The 23,308-nt window shown below is 26.8% G+C and overlaps 1 protein-coding gene across 1 annotated transcript; it reads left to right on the plus strand.

Annotated features, from left to right (window-relative positions):
- The first annotated feature begins 10,050 nt into the window (after window positions 1-10,050).
- LOC111298509 (Major facilitator superfamily protein) lies at window positions 10,051-14,177 on the plus strand. Its single transcript, XM_089745200.1, has 9 exons — window positions 10,051-10,316; window positions 10,399-10,649; window positions 11,322-11,386; window positions 11,492-11,654; window positions 12,402-12,550; window positions 12,637-12,891; window positions 12,984-13,152; window positions 13,247-13,339; window positions 13,753-14,177. The coding sequence occupies exons 1-9, from the start codon at window positions 10,256-10,258 to the stop codon at window positions 14,050-14,052; spliced, it is 1,506 nt and encodes a 501-aa protein (XP_089601326.1). The 5' UTR covers window positions 10,051-10,255; the 3' UTR covers window positions 14,053-14,177.
- Window positions 14,178-23,308: the final 9,131 nt, after the last annotated feature.

The raw sequence follows: 23,308 nt of genomic DNA on the forward strand, positions 1-23,308 counted from the left end.
GGTACTAAATCTATTAATTATGTCTTATGCATACAATTTAATAGTTTCCTCCATTCAATCAATAGTAATTGAAAGTAAGCAAATTAAATGCAAGTTGACTAAAAATAGGTAAAAATATGGCATATATATTGCATTTTGTGGTTCATATAGGTAAATAAATTAAAATTAGTTTCATATAGTTTTTTATTATGTTTTTAATGTTATATTATTCTAAATTTTTTATTTGAATTGTAGGATAAGTTTACTTCCTCAAATAATGTATATCCATGTGTGATGAAACAAGTGCAATCTCAATATAAGAATCACCATTACCATTTCAACCAAAGCTATCTCAAGAGCAATAATTGTCCAATTGATGTGAATCCAAATGATTGGTAATGGTTAATTACCAATACATGGACTACAAATAAATTTAAGGTGGTTTTTTTATTCAATAAATTTAATTATATTTTGTTATTTATGTTACAAAATTATTTTTTTTTACCATAATGTAGGCTCAAAGTGAACAAAATATAGCTAATAAAAGACATCAATAAATAGGATCCATTGTTGGCCAATTGTTTAAAAGGCATATGAAATGGTAAAATCAAGTTTAATATACAATAAAAAGTCAAATTCATGCTTATTTTAGATCATTTTTTTAATTAATTATGTTTATACTTGGTTATTTATTTTTTTGTTCTTCAGAAAGATAAAGATTCATAAAGAATGGCCAAATGCTATGACACTTTGCAAGGCAATACAATAAGACCTAATGGAACTTGATCTGTTCCAAATAGAGAAAAAATAATGATATAAAAATTATTTAAATTTTTTTATGATTTAATACTAAATTTATTAATTTGAAAATTTTTAATTATTATTCATACCATGGAGAACAAACTTCATGAAGAGCATGAGAAAAATCAGAAGATTTCATATGCATCGATACCACTAGTGGAGCATTTTGCTCTTGTTTTGGAAATAAAGTCAAATTACTCACATGGTATAGGTGTTGGAGGGATCACATTTACCTCTCAAGAAAAAAGTAGCATTATTGCAAAAGCTAAAACTACAAAGAACGTGCAGAGAAAGAGGTTGAAAGGCTTACTAAAACCACAAAAAAACAAGAAGAGGCCAACATCTAACTTTAAAAAAACATGGAAGCTAAACATGAAGAACTTATTGCTTAAGGTAGGGCTATTGAGAAACAAACTATGGAATTGAAACAAGTGAATGATGTATTTGCACGTTTAGCATGTGAATGATTAATTTCTAGTCTATTATCCAATGCATTTACATCAAATTCTCCAAATAATGATGTAAGTACAATAATTAAATAATTAATGTCACTTATTAATATTATAATAACAATTATATAAGAAAAATTTTTACTATTCTTTGACTTATTTATTTTTTTCTTATTTTTGTTTGTTTTGTAGGAAAATAATGAAGAGTAAACTTTGCTGGGATTAACTATGGACTTCTAGCTTGGATTTTCACTTAGACATTATCATATTTGTGGACTAAAACTTTTTTTTTACTAATTATTTTGCTTTTTGGTAGAAAAATACTATTATGGTTTTATTAATAATTGTATTTTGGATATTACTTTTAAGATTGGATTTAGGAAATTAAAAACATGATACATATAGATATGGTATTTTATTTATCTTTATTGTTATCATTTTCTTTTATTTTTAAAATAGATGAGGTGACCACATTTATATGTCACTATAATCATATTTTATTTTGAAATAACTTTTTAGTCACTATTATTTTGTAATTATAAATGCAAGTTTTTGTGACAATTTATTTTTTATAGTAACTAATAATAGTATTTTTTATAAATTGACAAATTTTGTTGTGAAAATAATTAATTTATCAATGACAATAATTATTGCAAGAAATAATTTTAATATTTGTGACATAATTTATTCAACACTATTTTAATGAACACTAGTCACTAATAAAAATAACGTGAGTGACTATAGTTTTATAACTATTGCTATATTGTTAGAGTCGATATTATTGTCACAAGAAAACCCTATTACCATGACAACTTTTTTATCACTAATTTTAATTTTTTGAGTAGAAAAAATTGTCACAATAAAATGAGTTATTGTGACAACTTATTTTAGTCACATATTCTAATACTTTTAGTGTCAAAATTTGTGTCACAAAAAAAAGCACTATTGTGGTAACTTAATAAATATTGTCACTAATACAATAGTGATGGAGTTATTTATGACAACAAGTGACGACTCTAAAAAGTTACATAAAACAGATTTTCAAAAGTCCATAGAAAAATTATTACTAATTGCCCGAAGTGAGAAACAAAAATATTCTGATAAAGACGTTTCTCAGTAATATCATCATGACCGCAAGTCATGCGTAGTAGCAATACCAAACCAAATACGACGAGTAGTGGGGTTTCTTCACTATAATGATGATGATAATCGTGATGGGAAAAATACCAATTCAAATTGAATGCATTCAAAATGATGTTATGGCATAGATTGAAATTATAAATTCTCATATTTTCATCTATTAAATCACTATAAATTTTAGTGACTAAATTTTATATTTTTAGTGATAACTTTTTTCTTCACTAAAAATACTATTTTTTGTAATATATATTCATTGTATGAACAAATCATTTTTTTTAAAAAATAAAAAAATCTTTCTCTATTATTTTTATTTAAATTTAAACCGTTAATGTAGATGGTGAAAAACTTATAAAGGTAGATGGTTGTTAAGTTTAGTTTGATTGTGAAGGAACTATAGATCAAGTGATATACACAAGTAAGTTACAAATAAGTTATATTATATTAGTTAAAAAATTAATTTAATTAATACTAAATTTTTATAATTATAGATTATTTATAGAAAAATATCTGGAACCATGAAACTTTGGATGACCCATAGAAGTTTATAGAAATTATGGAGCAATAACGTGGCATAATAAGAGAATCGATAAACACAAAAATGCAATGAATCCAAGGTTTTGGTTATGTTGTCTTAATGGAAAAGTTCAACTACCTATATTAAAAGAGCTCTTTGATTTCTTAAAACATTTGCTTGATCATAATGGAGGCCAATGTGCTGCAAAATTTAGAGATAACATTAAAGCATATAACGTCATGTTTGCATTCACCTTACTGGTGGGATCATAGATAAGAAGATTAATGATAGTGGTGGTCTATATATTTTTAAAATTGGTGGACAAAACCATCATAAGATAGGCTCTTTATTGGTAACCAATAGTGCAAGACCAAATTTTACATAGTTGTATATATATGATACATAAAATGAGGTTACCAATAGGTTCGAACCATAAAATCCAATGAATCTAACAATAGTTTGGATGCTAAAATTATTTGTGGGTTGCTTGCAATGCTTGATGAGCACAACCGATCAATAAGAGTATTTAGGGTGGCAAAAGATAGGTTTCGAGAGTTAGATTATGTACTTATAAATACCAAGCTGCTTAGTACATGCATAAAAAATGATCGATAGAATACTTTGCCAACTGCATCAGAAGTTGCTGATCTAATTGTTGAAAATGGTGATGAATTAATAAGTAAATGATATGTGGTTATAAAAGAACATGGAAGTGGCTTTATGACGTATGAGTGAACTACATCCAAGTTTTATGGTAATGTTAATACCTGTTAATATTTTTATAAGGAGATGATGGGCATCACACTAACATAATGCATAAAAAAATAGAAATTTTAAATTTAAAAAAAAAACTTACCCAACAACAATACCATGCTTTTCGATTACAATTTCAAGAAAATGAAAGTAATACTCTAATTGGTAGTTGTCATTTAACCCAACAATATTAGGTTAATTGTTTCATAAGTATGCAAGCAGAAAGATATAGTTGGGTAATGAAAAATAATTAGAGTTTTGGTGTGACATTTTACAAGGATTAGAAGAGACAATCTTGAAAAGAGATACAAGACCTTTTTCTATTGAGAAAAAGATCATTTTACCATCAATTGCGAAGAAAGTCCAAGGTATATGGTTCAAAATTATCAAGATTCAATGGCAATATGTAGATTGGCAGGTCTTCCAGATTTGTTCTTAACTTTCACATTTAACCTAAAATGGCATGAGATTAAAGAATTCTTGAAGTTAATCCCTGGACAAAAGCCTGAAAATAGGTTTGATGTTGTCATTAAAGTCTTTAAGATTAAGTTGGACCATTTAATTAAAGACTTGACAAAAGAAAAACATTTTAGGCAAGTTAGGGCTAGTTATCAAGTTTTTTTCTTTTACAAAATTTATTTATTCATTTTTTCTTAAATAACAATGACTAAATTTACAAATATCTTGACATAGTAATATACAATATTGCATTCTAAAAAAAAGGTCTACCACTTGCCTACATAACATTATTTCTTATTCTAAATGATAAGCCAACAAATATATCCTTAATAGATCGTTTGATATCTACAGAGCTTCTCGATAAGCAAATAGATTCTATTGCTTACAAAATAATTGTTCAATTCATGATGCATGACTCATGTGGAAATGCAAAGATGACATCTTTATGCATAGTAAATGACATGTGTTCCAAGCATTACTAAAAAAAATTTCAATCCCAAATAACTATTAGTGAATATGGATTTCCTATCTATAGACTAAAAAATGACAAAAAACTGTAATTGTAAGTGATATTAAATTTTGATAATACATGGGTTTTTTCTCATAATGTTAATTTGGTTGTAAAATATGATTCTCATATTAATGTTAAGTTGTACAACTAGTCTAGATGCATCAAATATTTGTTTAAGTATATGTATAAGGGAAAAGATAAAACAACATGTTTGATTGAATAGAATGCATCGATCGACAAAGAAATTGATAGAGAAATTGTCACTAAGGTTGATAAGATCAAAAGATACTTAGGTTGTCATTATTTAACAACTTTTGGAACATGTTAGAGAATATTTTAATTTGATATATAACATCATAAGCTTAGAGTAGAACAATTAACATTCTATCTATCATTTGAACAAAATATCATTTTTCATGATAATGAAGATTTATGTGATATTTGAACAGACTAAATGTAAATAATATAATGTTCATGGAATGGATGCAAACAAATAAGTTACATGAGGATGCAAGAAATTTAACCTATATTGATTTCCCAACAAAGTGGATTTGGTGCAAAAATAAGAATGAATGGAAATTTAAAAAAAGAAGAAGGTCTGTCGATAAACTTATTACATCATTCATTTTTTGGTGAAAGATATTTTTTAAGGATACTCTTCAATGTCATAAAAAGTACTAAATCCTTTGAAGATATAATGACAGTTGATGGGATTATTTATTTGACTTATAAATATGTTTATAAAGCATTAGGATTGTTTGAAGGTGATTATGAGTGGTATGAAACATTACATGAAGCATCTCTACGGGCTATCAAACATCAACTACGTGATCTATTTGTTACTATTCTTTTATTTTGTGAAGTTATAAAACTGAATGAGTTATGAAACAAGAATTAGGAGCTTTTCTCTAAAGATATTTTATATCGACAAAGAATGGTATATAGATGACCAAACTTAAATTTGACTCTTGAACAATTACAAAACTATTTGTTTAAGATTGAGAAAATAATGAAACAAAATGGAAGATTATTAAAAAAGTTTAAGACTCTTTCTTACCTAAATTTTTTGTCAGTCATTTATGACTTAATTTTTTAGTTTTGGAAAAAATGAATTATGATAGAGATGCATTATTACGAGATCATAATAACCTGTATGATGAATTTAACAATGATAAAAAAGTTATATACGATGTTGTTGTTCATTTTGTGGAAAATGTTAGTGACAGATTTTTTTTTATAAAAGTGGAGGTATTGTAAAGACATTTTTATAGAAAACAATTATTTTTAAGATTCGATTTCGAGATAATATCATTATTCCAATTACATTTTTAGGTATTGTTGTTTTATTGTTGCCTAAAAGGAGAACAACACACTCTAGATTTAAAATTCCTATAAAGTTAAATAAAGATTCATGCTGTGATGTTAAGCAATGTAGTCCACTTGCTAAATTATTTGCAAAACAACTTTGATAATATGTCATGAAGCTCCAATGGCACATAAATATGCACTGAAAGTTGTTGATTTTATGTTACGAGATATTATACATTTTAAGAATGTCAATTCAAAATAAAAAACTTTTTTGAGGGAAAACTATTATATTAAGAGAAGATTTTATGCAAATATTATTAGTGGTTTCTTAAGGTAGTAGAAGTGACATTATAACTACTACAATTTTTAGATTTGAAATTTGAGACCACTGTCAAATATTTACTTTCTTGATTAATATGAGATTGAGAAATCATTCATGTAACTCAATATTAAAGTTTAGCTAATGGTTATTAAACTTAGATGATGGTAGGTTGCCTTTAGTTGGATCAATTAGAAGTGAAAATTTAACATGGATTAATACTTCAAATGAGTTTTTAATTTCGCATGGGAATGATTCAATTAGGTAGATTGTTGATTATATATATCGTAATTTGAAAAATACATTCAATAATCCATCATATTTAAAGGATTGAGCTATATTAGCACCAACTAATAAAGTAGTTGATAAACTCAATACTTACATACTTTCAAGGCTTCCTAGAGAAGTGAAAAATATCTCAATGCTGATAGGATTTCACCTGCTTCTACTAATGCTAAAGAACAATCTATTTTATATCATTTAGAATTCTTGAATGTATTTAAGTTTCCCGAAGTACCTAATCATGCAATTGATTTAAAAGTTAGGGTTCTTATTATTCTTTTGCACAACATAAATCAAAGCGTTGGACTTTGTAATGGTACTAAATTGGTTATCACAAAATTAGGCTCCAAGGTAATTAAAGTTGAGACAATAACTGTGACTAATGTGGAGAGTTGATTTTTCATCCCTTGAATAGAAATATCCCTCTTAAAATCAAGATAACTATTCACTCTAACATGAAGATAGTTCGTAATCAAAGTTAGTTTTGCCATGACCATAAACAAGAGTCAAGACAAACATTTGAAAATGTCGACGCATATTTGCCAAAGTCGATTTTCATCCATAACCAATTATATGTCGATGCTTTTAGAAAAACACCACCAGGGGATTAAAATTTTTAATTGAAAATAATTATCATGATATTCATTCATACACAAATAATGTTGTTTACACTAAAATTTTTGATGATGTTTTCTAAAAGTAACACACTTGATTTAATATTTAATTATTAAATGTATATATATATATGTTTACAAATTTTGTGCATTTTTATTCTAATTATATTTAATATTTAATTAATTCAAAATTTTTATTCTTTTATTATAAGGCATGATTTAAGGTTATCAATACTTATGATAAATTTCAACAATTGGAAACTAATAGAAGATTAAAGTAAGAATTTCTACATAATAGATTATTCATTTTATGTACAATAAAATTATGTAATAGACAATTTTTTTTTAACAAAATGATCACATTCTTGCAATGTCATTTAAAAATTTGACAAACAAGTATCATACATTGCTAATGGAAGGAAATGTTTATATAATTCAAGATATCAAAGTTTGCAATATATCTATCTCCTATCGAACGATGAAAAACAATTTGATGGTCTACTTCAAACCCAATGCATTTGCCATGCTTGTTAATGGTTTGAATAGTTCATATAAGTTACATAAATTTGAATTTCTTGAGTTTGATGCTATTCAATTATGTTGTCATGATAAAACATATTTGACAGGTTCGTTGACTTCAACTTTATATAATGCATTTTAATTTTGTAATTTATATTAATATAACTAATTATGCTTTGAAACTATTTTAATCTTAAAGATGTCATTAGAAAATTCAACAAGATAAGTTCAATCATTAATCAAAATGTTTGAGGTGAAAAAGTAACCAAAAAGGGTATTAGAAATAAAAAATGCCAAGTATGTGTTAAGAAATACTTAATTAGATAATGCAAATGTCAAATTAATTATTTAACTAAATATATTGATTTTTTCTCATAATTGAAACTCAATGAAAATTGCTTTTTGAAGTGGAGTTGTATATCAACTTGATGATAGTATTTTGACAGGCTAAAATGAACCATCATATTAGTTGTGACATTCGCCATTGTCAAATAATTCAGAGGCAACTAACAAAAATATATTTTAATTAATTTAGTTTTAATCCCAATTATTTAATTAATGTTTCTTATATTGAATATTTAATTCAGGTAAATACAATTTGTCATTTATGTTAGCAACAAAGGTATACAAGAATTTGGATATACTTAAAGTTGCTATAATTCTAAATAGATAATTACATATTTATCAATAGTAAATATATAGTTGTTTAAAAAAAAATTGAAGCACTCAAAAAGATATAATGCATTTTACAAAATACATATTATAATTTTTTATGCAAATACACTCAAATTGTTGCTAATTCTCAAATCCAAGAATATCTGACACCAACAAAAGAAGTCATATTTCTAAAGAAATATTATTTGCAAATAGAAGATTGATAACTTTTATTTTTCATGTCATAAATGATAATTCATGCAAGGTAAGAACTATGGATGTTAAATATATTTCAATTTAAATATATATAAAATTATAATTAAGAAAATGCTTCTTACTTTTGCTATTAACAAGAGAAAAAGTTCACTTGTCAAGATATTATAATGCAAATCAACATAAGGTGTGAATGGTATTATTTGTCATGTGTGATGCATTGAAAAAAGATGTTAGAAGTTGATGGAGTTTATGCTTCAAGGACTATGTAAGTCAAATCCAACTTTTAGTTGTAAAATATCATTAAATTCTACTATCGTTATATGCCAATATAAGTAAAATTTATTGAGATTTTTTTAAATAAGTAATTTTTTAAAAAATAATCATATGAATATTTATTTTTTTTTTTTTGTTTTTTCAATTGAAAGTAAGTTTGAATATTATTAATGTTCCATCGTAGGTATAAGTTTATTATCTACATATTGGATAGGATTAGCAATGTATCATTTGTCTTTTTTAATGGAAAAGCTAATTGAATTTTAAATTATACAGTTAGGCAACTATTTCAAATGAAAAATGAGATTATATCATTTTCATAACAATTTTTTAAATTCATATTAATATCAATATTATTTAATTAAATTTATATAAAATTCACTCATGGTATAATGGAAACGTCAAAATGGAAAAAAATTGAAAGAGTTAATGGGTCGTTCATATATTTTGGATGTAGAACTTAATGATTACAATTTTTTTCATGAAAGTTCAAGATTAATTATTACACATGTTTATGAGATACTTTATGTAAAAGAAAGTTGATAATTATTTGAAAACGTATAAAAGATAAATAGTTTAATACATTTCATTTAAACTTTATGCTAATAATTTTTTTTAAATAATTGTTTACAATTTAATACTATTACTTACTCAAAATATAATACTATTTCATTTTAGTTTTTACAAGAATACAATTCTGCATTGGATGTCAATTTCAAAACATCCGAAAAACATAAACATTTGAAAAGTCATATAGATGCTACAAATCAGAATATTATTGAAACTCATACAAAAAAATGTATACACAAGTAAGTTACAACGTATATTATTTAAAACATTTAAAATCATTGTTTTTTTTAAATAAATAAAATTTATCTTAAAATTACATAAATTTACATGTGTATAAAAATAACAAAAAAAATTGAAGATGATGCAAATTGAACAAAATTAATTTGAATTAATAAGAATTTTAGTTTTTATTTTAATATTTTATTCGTATTCTTAATAATATTATTTACAATATCTTTTAGATATTTTTTTCTTCATCTAATATTATTTGTCATATATTTTAAATTTTATCAACTTTTTAATTAAAAATTTTATTTTTATTGTAATTTGATATTTTAATTATATTTTATATTTTAAACATGTAAATAATTAAATAATATTAATTTATATTTTTAATTACATTTAAATAAATAAAAATAATATGAGCCTCACATGGGTATGAAGTTAATTTCAGTATAATTTAGGTCCTTGACATTAAGACTTTACCCTTTTACTAAAGGCTCCAAGTTAATGGCTCCGTATTCTCTCTCCTTGACCTCAATCGTACCCTCCAAATTCCTCAATTTCTCTTCTCCTTTCTTACCCTCTACCATCAAATGCGCCACCGCATACCGATCGTTTCCGTTGTCACTCTCACTGCCGCAAACTTCGCCGTAAGTGTCGTCGGAAAAAATCATGTCCGTTGCCCTCCAGCTTTCTTCCAGAGAAGACGAGCCGTTTTTAGATTCCAGAAATAGTAAGCTTCCTTTTTTCATTTCTAGAAAAAAAAAAAAAAAAGAGAGAAGAATTTTCATTTAATTTTATTTTATTTTTATAAGGTTCTGGAAAGGCCGACACCTTAGCGACAGATATGGAACCAGAGACGAGTACTTCGACTAGTACGGGTGGGAGTTCTAGGAAGAAGAATAAGTACATCAACAGCGCCGGCAGATTGAAATGTTTCGGCGTCGATTTGTCGCCGGACAATGTCGCGGTTGCTATGGTGTATTTCGTTCAAGGCGTTTTAGGCCTGTCAAGGCTTGCTGTTAGCTTTTACTTGAAGGATGATTTGCATCTTGATCCTGCAGAAGTATGTTTCTTTATTTTTTTTACTGACTTTCAAGCTGTTTTTATTGATAATTTAGCACTTGCTTTAAGTTAAACTAGGCTTTATTTTATTTAAATGGAAAACAAAATGCGTGATTTTATTTTGTTCATTTTAATCAAGTATGATTTTGTTTTCGTTCGGTTTACATTTGCTTTATCAGAATTATTAAAGATGTTTGCTTTATATAAGCTTTTAAGAAGTGTTTTGCACATTAAGTTCTCTGGAACACCAACCTCCAGTAGTCTGCTCAGTGCTCTGCATACCATTTGAGCTAATGCTCACTTGGTTGCTTGCTAAAACTTGTTAAGTAAAAGCAAACGGTAGAGTGCAAAATCAGAATTAATTAAAAATGAACAGATAGAAAAATATGCAACATTAATTCTGAGATAATTGTTTTATAAAGTAAATTCATACATTTTGTTTCCCAAAAGAATTGCATTTGTAATTTTAATTTATTAGATTTTAGTTATGAAACAAAAATGTTGAGGATTCTAGCATTGGACTCTTTGGCCCTAATACCATGTTAAAGAGTAAGCTTCATTTGATAAGTTAGAGCAGCTTAAGAATAGCATTTTAATGAGTTTTCATTGCATTAATTGCATATTTATCTTATTATCTTCTTAAAGTACTGACAGCTTATACTTGGTTGACTAGACAGCTTTGATATCTGGTTTTTCTGCATTACCTTGGCTTGTTAAGCCGCTTTATGGGTTTATTAGGTGCGACTCTGTTAACTACCTCTTTCTGTTTCTGGTGATCTATGACAATTTTGAAGAATTTATTTTGTTTCTGGATTTGCTTTGAGCAACACCATGTTTTCTCAGTGATTCAATCCCACTATTTGGTTATCGGAGAAGGTCATACTTGGTTCTATCAGGGCTTCTTGGTGCACTCTCATGGAGCTTGATGGCCACCTTTGTTGACAGCAAGTATGGTGCTGCATTTTGCATACTTCTTGGATCTCTTTCTGTTGCTTTCTCAGATGTTGTAAGTTTACTCTGCTTTGCAGAATTTTTTAAGTTGTTCACTGAAGATGATTATTTCTATCAAGGGCGATATACGGGTTTATGATTTCTTATAGCAGCACTTTTCTTGTGATGCATATTTTCCCGCAACAATGCTTTTATGTGATCTAAGTTGGTTATTTTTTAAGTCAAGGCATTCTATACAGCCAACATATATAAGAGAAATATTGCATGATCCTCGGCTGATACCTCTAAATTAACCATGAATTGATGTCAAGCTAAGGTGTTCTTGAGAATAAAATAGTAAGTTGATCCATTTACAAGTCTCAAGGGGCTGAAAGCCTGAGACTTTCTCTGTACATGTTTTGCTCACATGTAAAGCATAAAAAATTCTTAAACTCCTGTAGAACACAGTTGTCAAACCAAGCAGAAGAAAATTTTAGCAGCATTTGAATTAGTTGTGAACTTTTTTGCTACAGTATGCCTTATTATAACAGTATGCCTTATTATAACAGTATGCCTTATTATAACAGGCACTATTTTCAGTGCGTTGTCTCTCTCTCTCTCTCTCTCTCTCTATATATATATATATATATATATATATATAAATTGAAAGCTCACACATGACCTCATGAGCATGTGCACATTTACACTATAACTCAAAAAGTATTTTTTATTGCTAGTCTTGTAATTTCTTTCTTCAAGTGTTATCCTATTCATATTCTAGTCATGTTTCTGAAATGATGTTAGAAACTAATGCATGGTGTAGGTTGTAGATTCCATGGTTGTGGAGAGGGCTCGTGGGGAGTCACAAAGCATGTCAGGATCTCTTCAATCTCTATGCTGGGGATCTTCAGCTTTTGGTGGAATTGTGAGCTCCTATTCTAGTGGCTCTCTGGTGGATACTTATGGTGTAAGGTAGTTAAGGTGATTTGTATATTGATATGATTTGCAAGGACAAAAGGCAAATCTGGCTAATCATTTTTACCAATTTAATGTCTCAGGTTTGTTTTTGGTGTCACTGCATTGCTACCGCTGATGACATCTGCTGTTGCTGTTCTTGTGAAAGAACAGCGTGTGACTGGCCCAGCAAGGGTGCAGAATGTTCTTTTGGCCAATCCTAGCTTTCTTGAAAGCTCAAGAGAGAGTATTATTCTGTTGTGGAATGCTGTCAGACAGCCCAATGTATTTTTTCCCACAGTGTTTATTTTCGTGTGGCAGGCAACACCAGTGTCAGACTCTGCCATGTTTTACTTCACGTAAGTTCTGCTACTTTGTTTAAATTTCTTTTTGATCGCTTGATTTTTCTATTAGTTACTCGTATCTGCAACAAAGGTTATTTTCATTGCAGCACAAATAAATTGGGTTTCACCCCAGAATTTTTAGGACGTGTCAAGCTTGTTACTTCAGTTGCATCTTTGGTTGGAGTTGGACTGTATAATGGATTTTTAAAAAATGTTTCACTGCGAAAGATATTTGTTACCACAACAATTTTTGGTACAGTTCTTGGAATGACTCAGGTTTGTGTTGTGATTTACTTTTGCTTAAAGTTATTTAGGTTCATTTGCATATTGTGCTTATATGCATTTCCTATATAATTTTGTCTTTGCTTAGGTCTTTCTTGTCACTGGATTGAACCGGCAGTTTGGAATAAGTGATGAGTGGTTTGCAATTGGGGATTCTTTGATTCTAACTGTACTTGGTCAGGTAATTTAAGTTTACTTCTTCTACTTATTTGCTTTAATATGTAATAGGAACAATTGATATCTGCTTATGGCAACCGTTGTCTGTATTTGGACAGGCAGAAGTGCCGAGAATACTAGATGAAATAGTAGGGCTTTTTTGAGTTACTACCTTGTAGAAGGTTCCTTTTAAGGTTTCACCCTTTATATAAAATTGATGATATATAAAAGAAAAGGAATTTCATTAGGTACGCTACAATAATTTAAGGTCTTTCGTTTGCAATTTTCGAGTGGCCCTTTTCAATCAGTCCTACTCTAGGCTTGTAATGTCTGCCATACTAAGATAGTTATGATATCATGGCCTCGACTGTTCAACTATTTCTATTTATTTCATTTCAAGTCTGCTGCTGATTTTGTCTACATCTCATGACGATGCAGGCTTCTCTCATGCCGGTTCTTGTACTCGCAGCAAAACTATGTCCAGAAGGAATGGAAGCAACACTGTTTGCAACTCTGATGTCCATATCAAATGGAGGCAGTGTGGTCGGCGGTCTAATAGGTGCTGGTCTGACCCAGGTATTCGGTGTAACGAAGGATAACTTTGATAATTTAGCCACCTTGATAATACTTTGCAATCTCAGCTCATTGTTGCCTTTGCCGCTGCTTGGCCTCCTTCCAGGTGATGATTCTGACACTGTTTCTAAGGAGAATGTAGATATTGAGATGAAATGTAATTGAATTTAAGTTTTGTGATGTTACTATGTAACCCAAAGAATTTAAGGACGTTAATATTATTTTGGCATGTAACCAAAGAATTTAACCTAAGTTTAAGATTTTTTTAAAAAATAGATTCATTTTGATCATTAATCAAGTTTAAAAAAAATTATGATAATTCGGTTCTAGTTATTGGACAATACAACATAGTTTTTTATAATTCAAATATGTATAAGTTATTCAAAAATTCAAATATTAAACATAAATAAAAAGTACATCATATAAATAAAAAACTCTAGCGACATAAAATTTAAAGCATCTTAAAAATTAGAAGTATAAATATATTTTAATTCAATTAATTGAATTATTCAACTGATTTAATCGATAATTAAAATATATAAAAATATCTTTTTGGTTGCAGATCAAAATAAGTTCAGTTATTGAATTAATTGTTAAAATAAGAAAAAATAGCAAAAAATTCAATAATTGTTAAAATAAGAAAAAACTTACAAATAATACGTATTTAAAACAGATACAATACACACATTAAAACAAGCTTAAATAACAATTTAAAACAAAAACTTGCAAATAGTTTTAAGACCGTAATAATTCTTTTTATTAAATATATGAAAAATATAGAAATAGAGTACGGATTAGGGCAGGTGCTATGCTACTCGCCCTTGTTCTTGTATTTGACGAGTATTTCAAAATCACATTCATATTTATCTTTATATTTATTTTCAAAATTTAATATTTATACATGTTCTAATTCAAATAAAAAATTAAAATTTTTATTGAATTTGAAATGAAATTGACATCTCTAATTATGCATGCTCCTACTTATGTCTCATGTCGGAATTGTGCTAAAACTGAAAATTTGTGTATTCATATCATATTTATTTCATATCAAATATTTTAAATCACAAAATTTATACCTATGCTCTAAATATGAAATATATTTTTAAATTTTATCAAATTCAGATATAAATTTTTTGACTTCGGTAAAATTATAAACCACGTCCGTTTTGTGTGGCATGTTGATTTGTAATAATCTCCGTCACGTGTAGTGATAACATACTTATGTATGGCATGAATTTCATGTACAATTAAGGATAGCAATGGAACGAGTTGGGATTAGTTTTTACTCATCTTGAATTTAATCTGATTTTATTCTCATAATATTTGAATTAGATCTGATTTGATTTTTTTAAAATTATTTTGTATTCAAATCTAATTTGATTTGATATTATATAAAATCGTATCCGACTTGATCTGATCAAAAATTAATAAAATATTAATTTTTAAATATAAAATATTATTTTTTAATATAATTATAAATTTAAATAAATAAAATATATATAAATATAAAATTAAATAAATAATTAAAAATAATTTTTTATAAATATATATCAAGTCGAATCGAAACGAATTTATCTAAAATCTGATCTCAAAATTTTTTTATTATTATTCGATCTAATCCAATTTAAAATTAAATTATAAACAATTAATCTTAAATAGTCTAATCCAGTTAGAACCTACTAAGTACGAATAAATTTGTCATCCCTTAATTAAAGTTGATGAGCTTATCATGGAGCATGAATTTTGCTTTTTAAGTATGACTCACCCATCATGGATAAAAGCGTAGCCAGGTGAACTTGAATGAGTCAATTTCCAAAAATATTATCTTTATATATAAAGAAGCAGTAATATTTTTTTGTAATTTTATTTAGTTGATTCCATTAAAAAAAAAAAAAACTTTAAAAACTTAAAAGAGAAGGGTCAAAAATGCAAAATTTTATCTATTTAAAAAAAAAACATAGAAAATCTTAAAAATTTTAATATTTGTAGTAGTATGACTATGACCATACTTAATAAGAATATTTGATTAAAAAGTGATATGTAACTTACATTCAAGTATAATTGTTTCCTATCATTTTGACATATATCTAACCATATAAAATTTTAATTTTTGTTATTATTATTTAAATTTTGTTCATTCAAAAAATTAGTATTTATTATTGTAACAAAATAGAAGCAAAAGTAATTAATAAACAATTCCAAAATAACTCCGTACAAATCAAAGATGATTAGATCATATGAGATAATATTTCATTACAGTTTGTTTAATCAAAATAACAACTTAATATTATATAAAATTTTTGAATTTAAAATAAAAATTTCTTTAATAACATAGTAAACAAAAACATCATGTTTATATAATTGGAGTTGTTTTATATATATATATATATATATATATTTATGATCCTATTAAAAAAAAATTTTTACTTTGTCACTAGAGATGTTCATAAGTCCGAATTTGAGTTAGACTCATATTTGATATTAATAATTTATATATTTACTTAAACTTGGCTCAAAATTTTCAATCTAAAAATTCTTTCAATCCTAATCCAAATTAAAAAATTAAATTTCAAATCTACCCATTAAACTTAATTTATATAATAAAAAATTAAAAAAAGTGTGATTAAATTAAGTTTAATATAATTATATTAATTCATATATATATTAAAAATTAAAATTAATCCAAATTAAAAAAATAAATTTCAAATACACCCATTAAACTTAATTTATATAATAAAAAATTTTAAAAAAGATATTAAGTTAAGTTTAATGTAATTATATTAATTCACACATGTATATAAATTAAAAATTCAAAAAAAAATATATAAATTAAAAATAAAAATTATATAAAAATAAAATTTAAGTTCAATAAAAATTATATATAATTTTTATTTTTAATTTTTATAAATATGTGAATTAATTTATATATAATTCTCTTTCATTTCTTATATTTCATATTTGCTTCACATAATTTGAGTTTGAAACTTTACAACTTAAAAGTCTCACATTTGTAATTTTTTTATATTTCTTTGATATTTCGTGTCAAACTCATATTTTGTATCCGTACTTTTTAGATGATCGCTAACAAAGATAGGGTCTTTAGAGTTGATAAAGTTGACGTAAAAAGCTTAGATATGCAGCTAGAAATGAACTGAGTTGGGCTTGGTCTCTTTAAGAAAGAATCCTATTAATTAATATATTTATAATTTATGTAATATTAAAAATTTTTAAAATTTAAGCATGAAATTGATTATTTTATTATAATTTAAAAATTATTTATGACATTAATTTTTATTAAAATTAAAATTTTAATATTTTATTAACAAATTACATAAATTTTTATTATAATAAAAAATATTATTTTATTAGAACACAATTACCAATAAGATAATGAATTATTATAGTATTCAAAATCAATCTATCAGGATCTTATTAGTTCAACAAAAAAGGATTATCATATTTATAAAACTTAGATTTTGTGTGTGAAACTGAAATCCAAGGCTTAAGTCTGATTTCCGGACTTGCGAGTTTTCAGTTGTTTTTACATCAAGAAATAAGATGAAGTTGGTATGGGAATGGGCAGATTAGATTCTTCGTTCTTCAATAATTGAAAATAAATAAATAAATAAATAAATAAGGGATTCTACATTCTTCATGCAGTAGAGAGAATGTAGTCACCTCAATTTATTCGGATCATTTCAAGTTTGTTTGAATTTTATATTTAGTTTGAACATTTTAATTTGGACTTTAATTAAATTGAACTCGTTTATATTTATTCGATTTTTATGTTCGATTTGAGTTTATTTGAATATTTTAATTAGATTTATTTAATTGAATTTGTTTGGATTTCATTTTGAATCATTTGATTTCGAAATATTTTACTTGGACGTCCAATAAAAGCCCAAAGTTCAATTGTGAGCCAAAATCTTATTTTAAGGTCCAATTTCATTTTATTGATTTAATTACAAAATTTCCAAAAAAAAAAGCCTAACAAAAAAAAAATTTACAAAAAAACAAAAAAAGGAAAAAAAAATCTCAATTGCCAATGGCTTCCCCCACTTTTCCTTTCCTCAATTCACTTGCCCATTTCTAGCTCTACATTTTTTACCTCCTCTTTTACCTTACTGTCCCCTAACATGGATTAATGAAACTAAAACTCATAGCTCAAATTGCATCAAGTACATCATTCAAAATGCAACAGCTTACTACTACGGCTTTACTGAACATTAAATTCTTATGTCTTATCTGAATGTTGATTTTTGAAAAACCTAGAGAATGGGAAGATTAGGGAGAAAAGGAAATAATTTTTTTTTTTTTTACAAAAAAAGAGGTAATAAAAACTAATAATTTTCTCACTCTCACTCGGTAACTAGGGATTTTCCCACGATTCCCCATCATCAACCACCTATATTACCACCAGAGCAACAAGCCAGAACCTTGTTGATCATCCTTATTGCAATTACCGAGACCCTTTGGTAACATTGTCATTTCCAAACACCCCTTCACAACTCAATCCCTCTCTGCAATTGAGATCCCTTTCACCCCACATCCACCAAAAACATCAAACACAGACCCCTTAAACCAAACTCAACGTCCACAATCCTCGACACTCCTTATCAAACCACTCATTTGCTTACGGCTCACCACCATTGTAACCACCAACTGATTTCCAAAATAACTATACCAACACCTATTCGACCGAAACAACCCCCACTAACTCTCTTGCCACTACCAAAAACCCATTCAATCGAACACCAACCACCAACAAAATCCACCCTAAACCCACTATCAAGCGACCAAAAAAAAATTGGTCCTACTTACATACTGAACCCAACACCCAGACCCAAGATTTGTCAAACCCAAACATAAAAAAAAAAAAAAAAAAACCACATCCCTTGGGAGGGAAAAAATAGCATTGAAAGTAAAGAGAAGCTGACAACAAATTTTTTCTGCAAAAGCCAAAACTAGTTTTTTCAGTTCTAAGGTTCCAACGAGATTTAAAGCTTAAGATTTGGAAGAGAAGAAGATAGCCATACCAAGGGAAGAGACATAATGAAAGCCCAAGCCATTTTGATGGTGGAGTACAGCAAAAAGATGATGTTTGAACCATGACTTTCGGCTTAGATTCAACAAAATCTACATGCCTTTAGAACAATCTAATCCGATAGAGTGAAAGAGAAGGTCGAAAGAAATTTTGGCCTAGTTTACCCACGACCTGCTCTGGACTAGACCTATCAATCCAGACCCAGCTTTGGCCCACTCCAAGTTTGGCTTAAATAATTTTAGGCTTCCCTCTTCATAGGGTCAAACTTAATTGCTTAGTAACTTTTTCATTTTTGTTTACTTGTTTATTTCCTTATAATTGCATGCACATTAAACGATGAAAATTAAAAAAAGGAAATATAATACCAAAATTCAAACATTTGGATAATCTGAAAAGTTGTAAATTTATTTATTATTTATTATTATTGATGTCATAACGTATAAATTCGTGGACTTATCATTAAACATAAACTTTAGGAGTCATTACCAATCTTTTTGTTAAGGTGCGATTAATCACCTGATATAATCTATCCAATTTAAAGAAGAGTCTTAAGATTGACTCAAGTATCTTTAAATGGTAGATTTTAGTTTTCAAAATCTTATTTAGATTTGAGAGTACAGTTATGCATAAGGAATGTTATAGCACCCTCACAACGTCTATCTAAAAGATGGTATCAGTTTGATTTCAAGTTATCCAAGCCTTAAAATATATTTAAAATTTATCAAATAATTTAATATTAAAAATTTTTCTTAAATTACTCCAATATGTTAGTAATAATTTAAAAATATTTTCTCACGTCAAGAGTATTCAAAGAGACTATTTGTCATATTTTGAAGAGACTCCATCATTAGATTCATTTAATTTTTCTTTCAGAAATAAATATCTATATACTAGGTTTATAGTAAGAAATATCTTCTAATTTGTTGGTAAGATTTTTTATTAAAAATTATCTTTCAATATGATGGTAGGATTTTGAAAATATTTTTTAAGAAAATTTACTAAGTCCTCCAATAGTTTAGTAAGACTTAATTTAATATTTAAATCCTTCAATAATTTGATAGGATTAAAAATTTTTTTTAAACCTTTTTTTTAATTTGAAAGAAAATAAAAACAATTAAAATAAACAAAAATTATCATACAAATAATATAATACAACATAAACTATCATGCAATAATATGAATTATATGCAATTAAATAATTATGCAATCACACAAATAAATATGCAAATAAATATATTAATCATATATCAATCATGCAAATAAATATATATTAATAATTATGTAATTAAATTGATGCAAAAATAAATACCATGTAAAAACTAAATAAACATCACACAAATAATAAATAACCTTTCAAATTTTTTTTCATTCTTAAATAATTCAATCACATAATAAATAAAAAAGAAAAAATAAATTAGAAAATTTAAAAATAAAATAAAAACCAAAAACTAAAATAAAAAAAAAATAAAAAAAAATCTTACGATCGAGTCAGGTCTTGGAGCCAAGTTATGTGCAAATCTCCATAGGTTCACACGGGTTAGCTTGTCCTTTCCAAAACGACGCCATTTAGTGATAGGTATATAATGGTCAAAATTTTTCTTTGGTTCAAAATCCTTCTGATTACTCTTTCTCTAGATTTTTTTTCTATTTCCTTTTTTTAAACATTCAACAGAACATTCAAATTCCTAGAAATTCGAACAAGTACCTAAATTTTGGCATTGAAACTTCAAATGGTAGTCAGAATCTTCAAATCATCCCAGAAATTTGGATGGACCCAAAAAATGGCTGCCACCAAAACCCTTCAGCCGCCATACATCCCACCGAATAATTCATAACTCGTCGGAATCTTCATACCCAACCCAAAAATTCTAACATTCAAACTAAAACCCAGAAATTCCTAAAAAATTTCCAAAAAAAAAAAAAAAACCAAACCCAAATAAATCCAAGCAAAACCAAATTCCAAAAAATTAGGATCAACCCAAATATCAAAACCCAGTTTCAAAAAATCAAATTAACAAACAAATAACCCAAAAATTAAGGTTTTAAATAGCTTCTAATAACATCAAGAATTTAATCCAATCCCAAAACCAAAGATTTGAAACTTCCCATGATAAATAAAAAAAAAAAACTAAAAGTAGACCTAGAAATCAAAACTACTGAATCCTAGAACTAACAACTTTAGAAAACTTATCACTATTGGAATTTTCTTTTCCCCTTTTGTGTGTGATTTGTTTTTGGTTTTATATATCAAAACCTCTTTAATTTTGGAAATTTTCCATATATTCTAGGATTTGATTTGATTTTAATTTTCGATGACTTTCCAATTTCATGAAGATTAAGAAAATTTTCAAGATTATTCAAAATTGAATTTAAATTCACGTTCTTTCCTTTTTTGATTTCTTTTTTTTTTTTTTTGGACTTTTTACTTTTTTTAAAAAACTTTCTAAAACAAGTAAAATTAAACTAAACAATTAAATCAAATTAAAATAAAAAATTTTCCTATTGGGCTTGAAGATTCCCAATCAAGCCCAATTCACAATTGAAGCCTAATTTCGATTTTAAAAAAATTTTCAGACAAAATGGAGTGTCTATAGTTGGCCGACTTTGTGTATTTTCTATGAAATAAGAATTACGTAAAGACATAGATAATCATTATGTCCAATCTCGAATTAATAAAAAAGAATCATCTAAAAAGAGGCAAGCGACTTTAAAAAAAAAAAAATTTCAAATAACTCTTCTAAACAGAGGCTCAATAATTTTAAATTAAGAAATAGGCTCCTCTATACAAAGGCTAAACAACTTTAAAAATTTTAATTAGGAAATGTCAAAAGACATCCATTTTGCTTGGATCCAGAAAAATTTTAGCTTGAAATCCAATGATTTAAATTTTGAAAATTCAAGGATCCATAAACTACAAAGATTTGCAAGGTTCCATAGCAAAAATTAAAATTTTCTAATATTCCAAGATTTATAAAAAATTCGTAATGATTTCAAAATTCACCAAAAGTCAAGATTCATAAAGGTTAGTAAGAATTTCAAGTTTCGTAAAGATTCAAAAAGTTTGTAAATGATTCAACATTCTCAAAGGTTCTAGATTCACAGAGATTCTAAGTTTCACAGAGGTTTTAGATTCGTTTTAGAATCACAAGATTTTTTTAGATTTTAAAAGGTTTCAATTTGGCAAAGGTTCCAAGTTTCATAAAACTTCAGATTCACAAGAACTTCAGGTTTGCAAGAGTTTTAGGTTCTTAAGAATTTCAGGCTCACAAGAACTTTAAGTTCGTAAGAATTTAAGGTTCACAAGAACTTCACATTCATAAGAATTTAAGGTTTGTAAGAATTTCAATTTTGCAAAAATGGGAGATTCATAAAATTTTTTAAACTCGTAATAATTTTTATCATTATAAAGATTCGCAAATTGTAATTTACATACAAGATTCAAATATTCCCATTCAAAATATTTTTTTAGTGATTCACATCCAAATTTAAAGCTTTATATTTGAAAAAATTCATGGATTCACATCAAAGATTTCAAGGTTCACAGCCAAAATTCAAATATTTTTATTCAAAAAATTTTAGGGTTTCATATACAAAAATGAAATATTTTCATTCTAAAAAAATTAAGGACTCGCATATAAAATTTCAAAAATTTTAGAGATTCATATCCAAAATTTTAAAAGTTCACATTTAAAAACTTTTAAGGGTTCACATGCAAAATTTTAAAGATTCACATTCGAAAAATTGTAAAGATTCACATCCAAAGTTTCAAAGGTCTTTTTTCAAAAACTTTATGTTTTCACATCCAAAATTTTAAAAATTCTCATTCGAAAAGCTCTTTTAAACAAATGCTCTATAACTTTAAAAGTTTGGAAAGTTTTTCTTGTAAAAAAAAATCTCATCATGAAAGATCTTCTTTATTCAAGGAATCAAAAGTTAAACATTTTCTCCAATCAAAGTCAAATTTTATATGCAATAAATGTCAATGCAAATTTCATTTTACATGTTACAAATGTAATAATCTAGATTTTCACTAAATGAAGCAAATGCAAATGTCCAACAAATGCATGCCTCAACCATGATGCAAGTGTAATTATCAAAGATGTAAACACAATATATGTAGTGTAGATGTCACCAAATCAATGCCGTGAAATTTCAATTATAGTAACAAGGTTCTCAAGACTCAATCATCTCATATATTCCTCTTCAGCTTCTCAGCGTTAATGATCTCAAAACAAATTCAATCATTCAATCCAAGTTATTTTTCTCATCTAGTCATAACTCATAGGTTATATTGACTGGTCTATCATTGTATTCATTCCTACTTCACTTTATTTGCCATTTTCAAATCATCTTCTTAAGCTTCCATCACTTTTATCA

This window comes from Durio zibethinus, chromosome 16, assembly GCF_047325235.1.
Source record: "Durio zibethinus cultivar Kanyao isolate XHJ-2024 chromosome 16, ASM4732523v1, whole genome shotgun sequence".
NCBI lineage: Eukaryota > Viridiplantae > Streptophyta > Magnoliopsida > Malvales > Malvaceae > Durio > Durio zibethinus.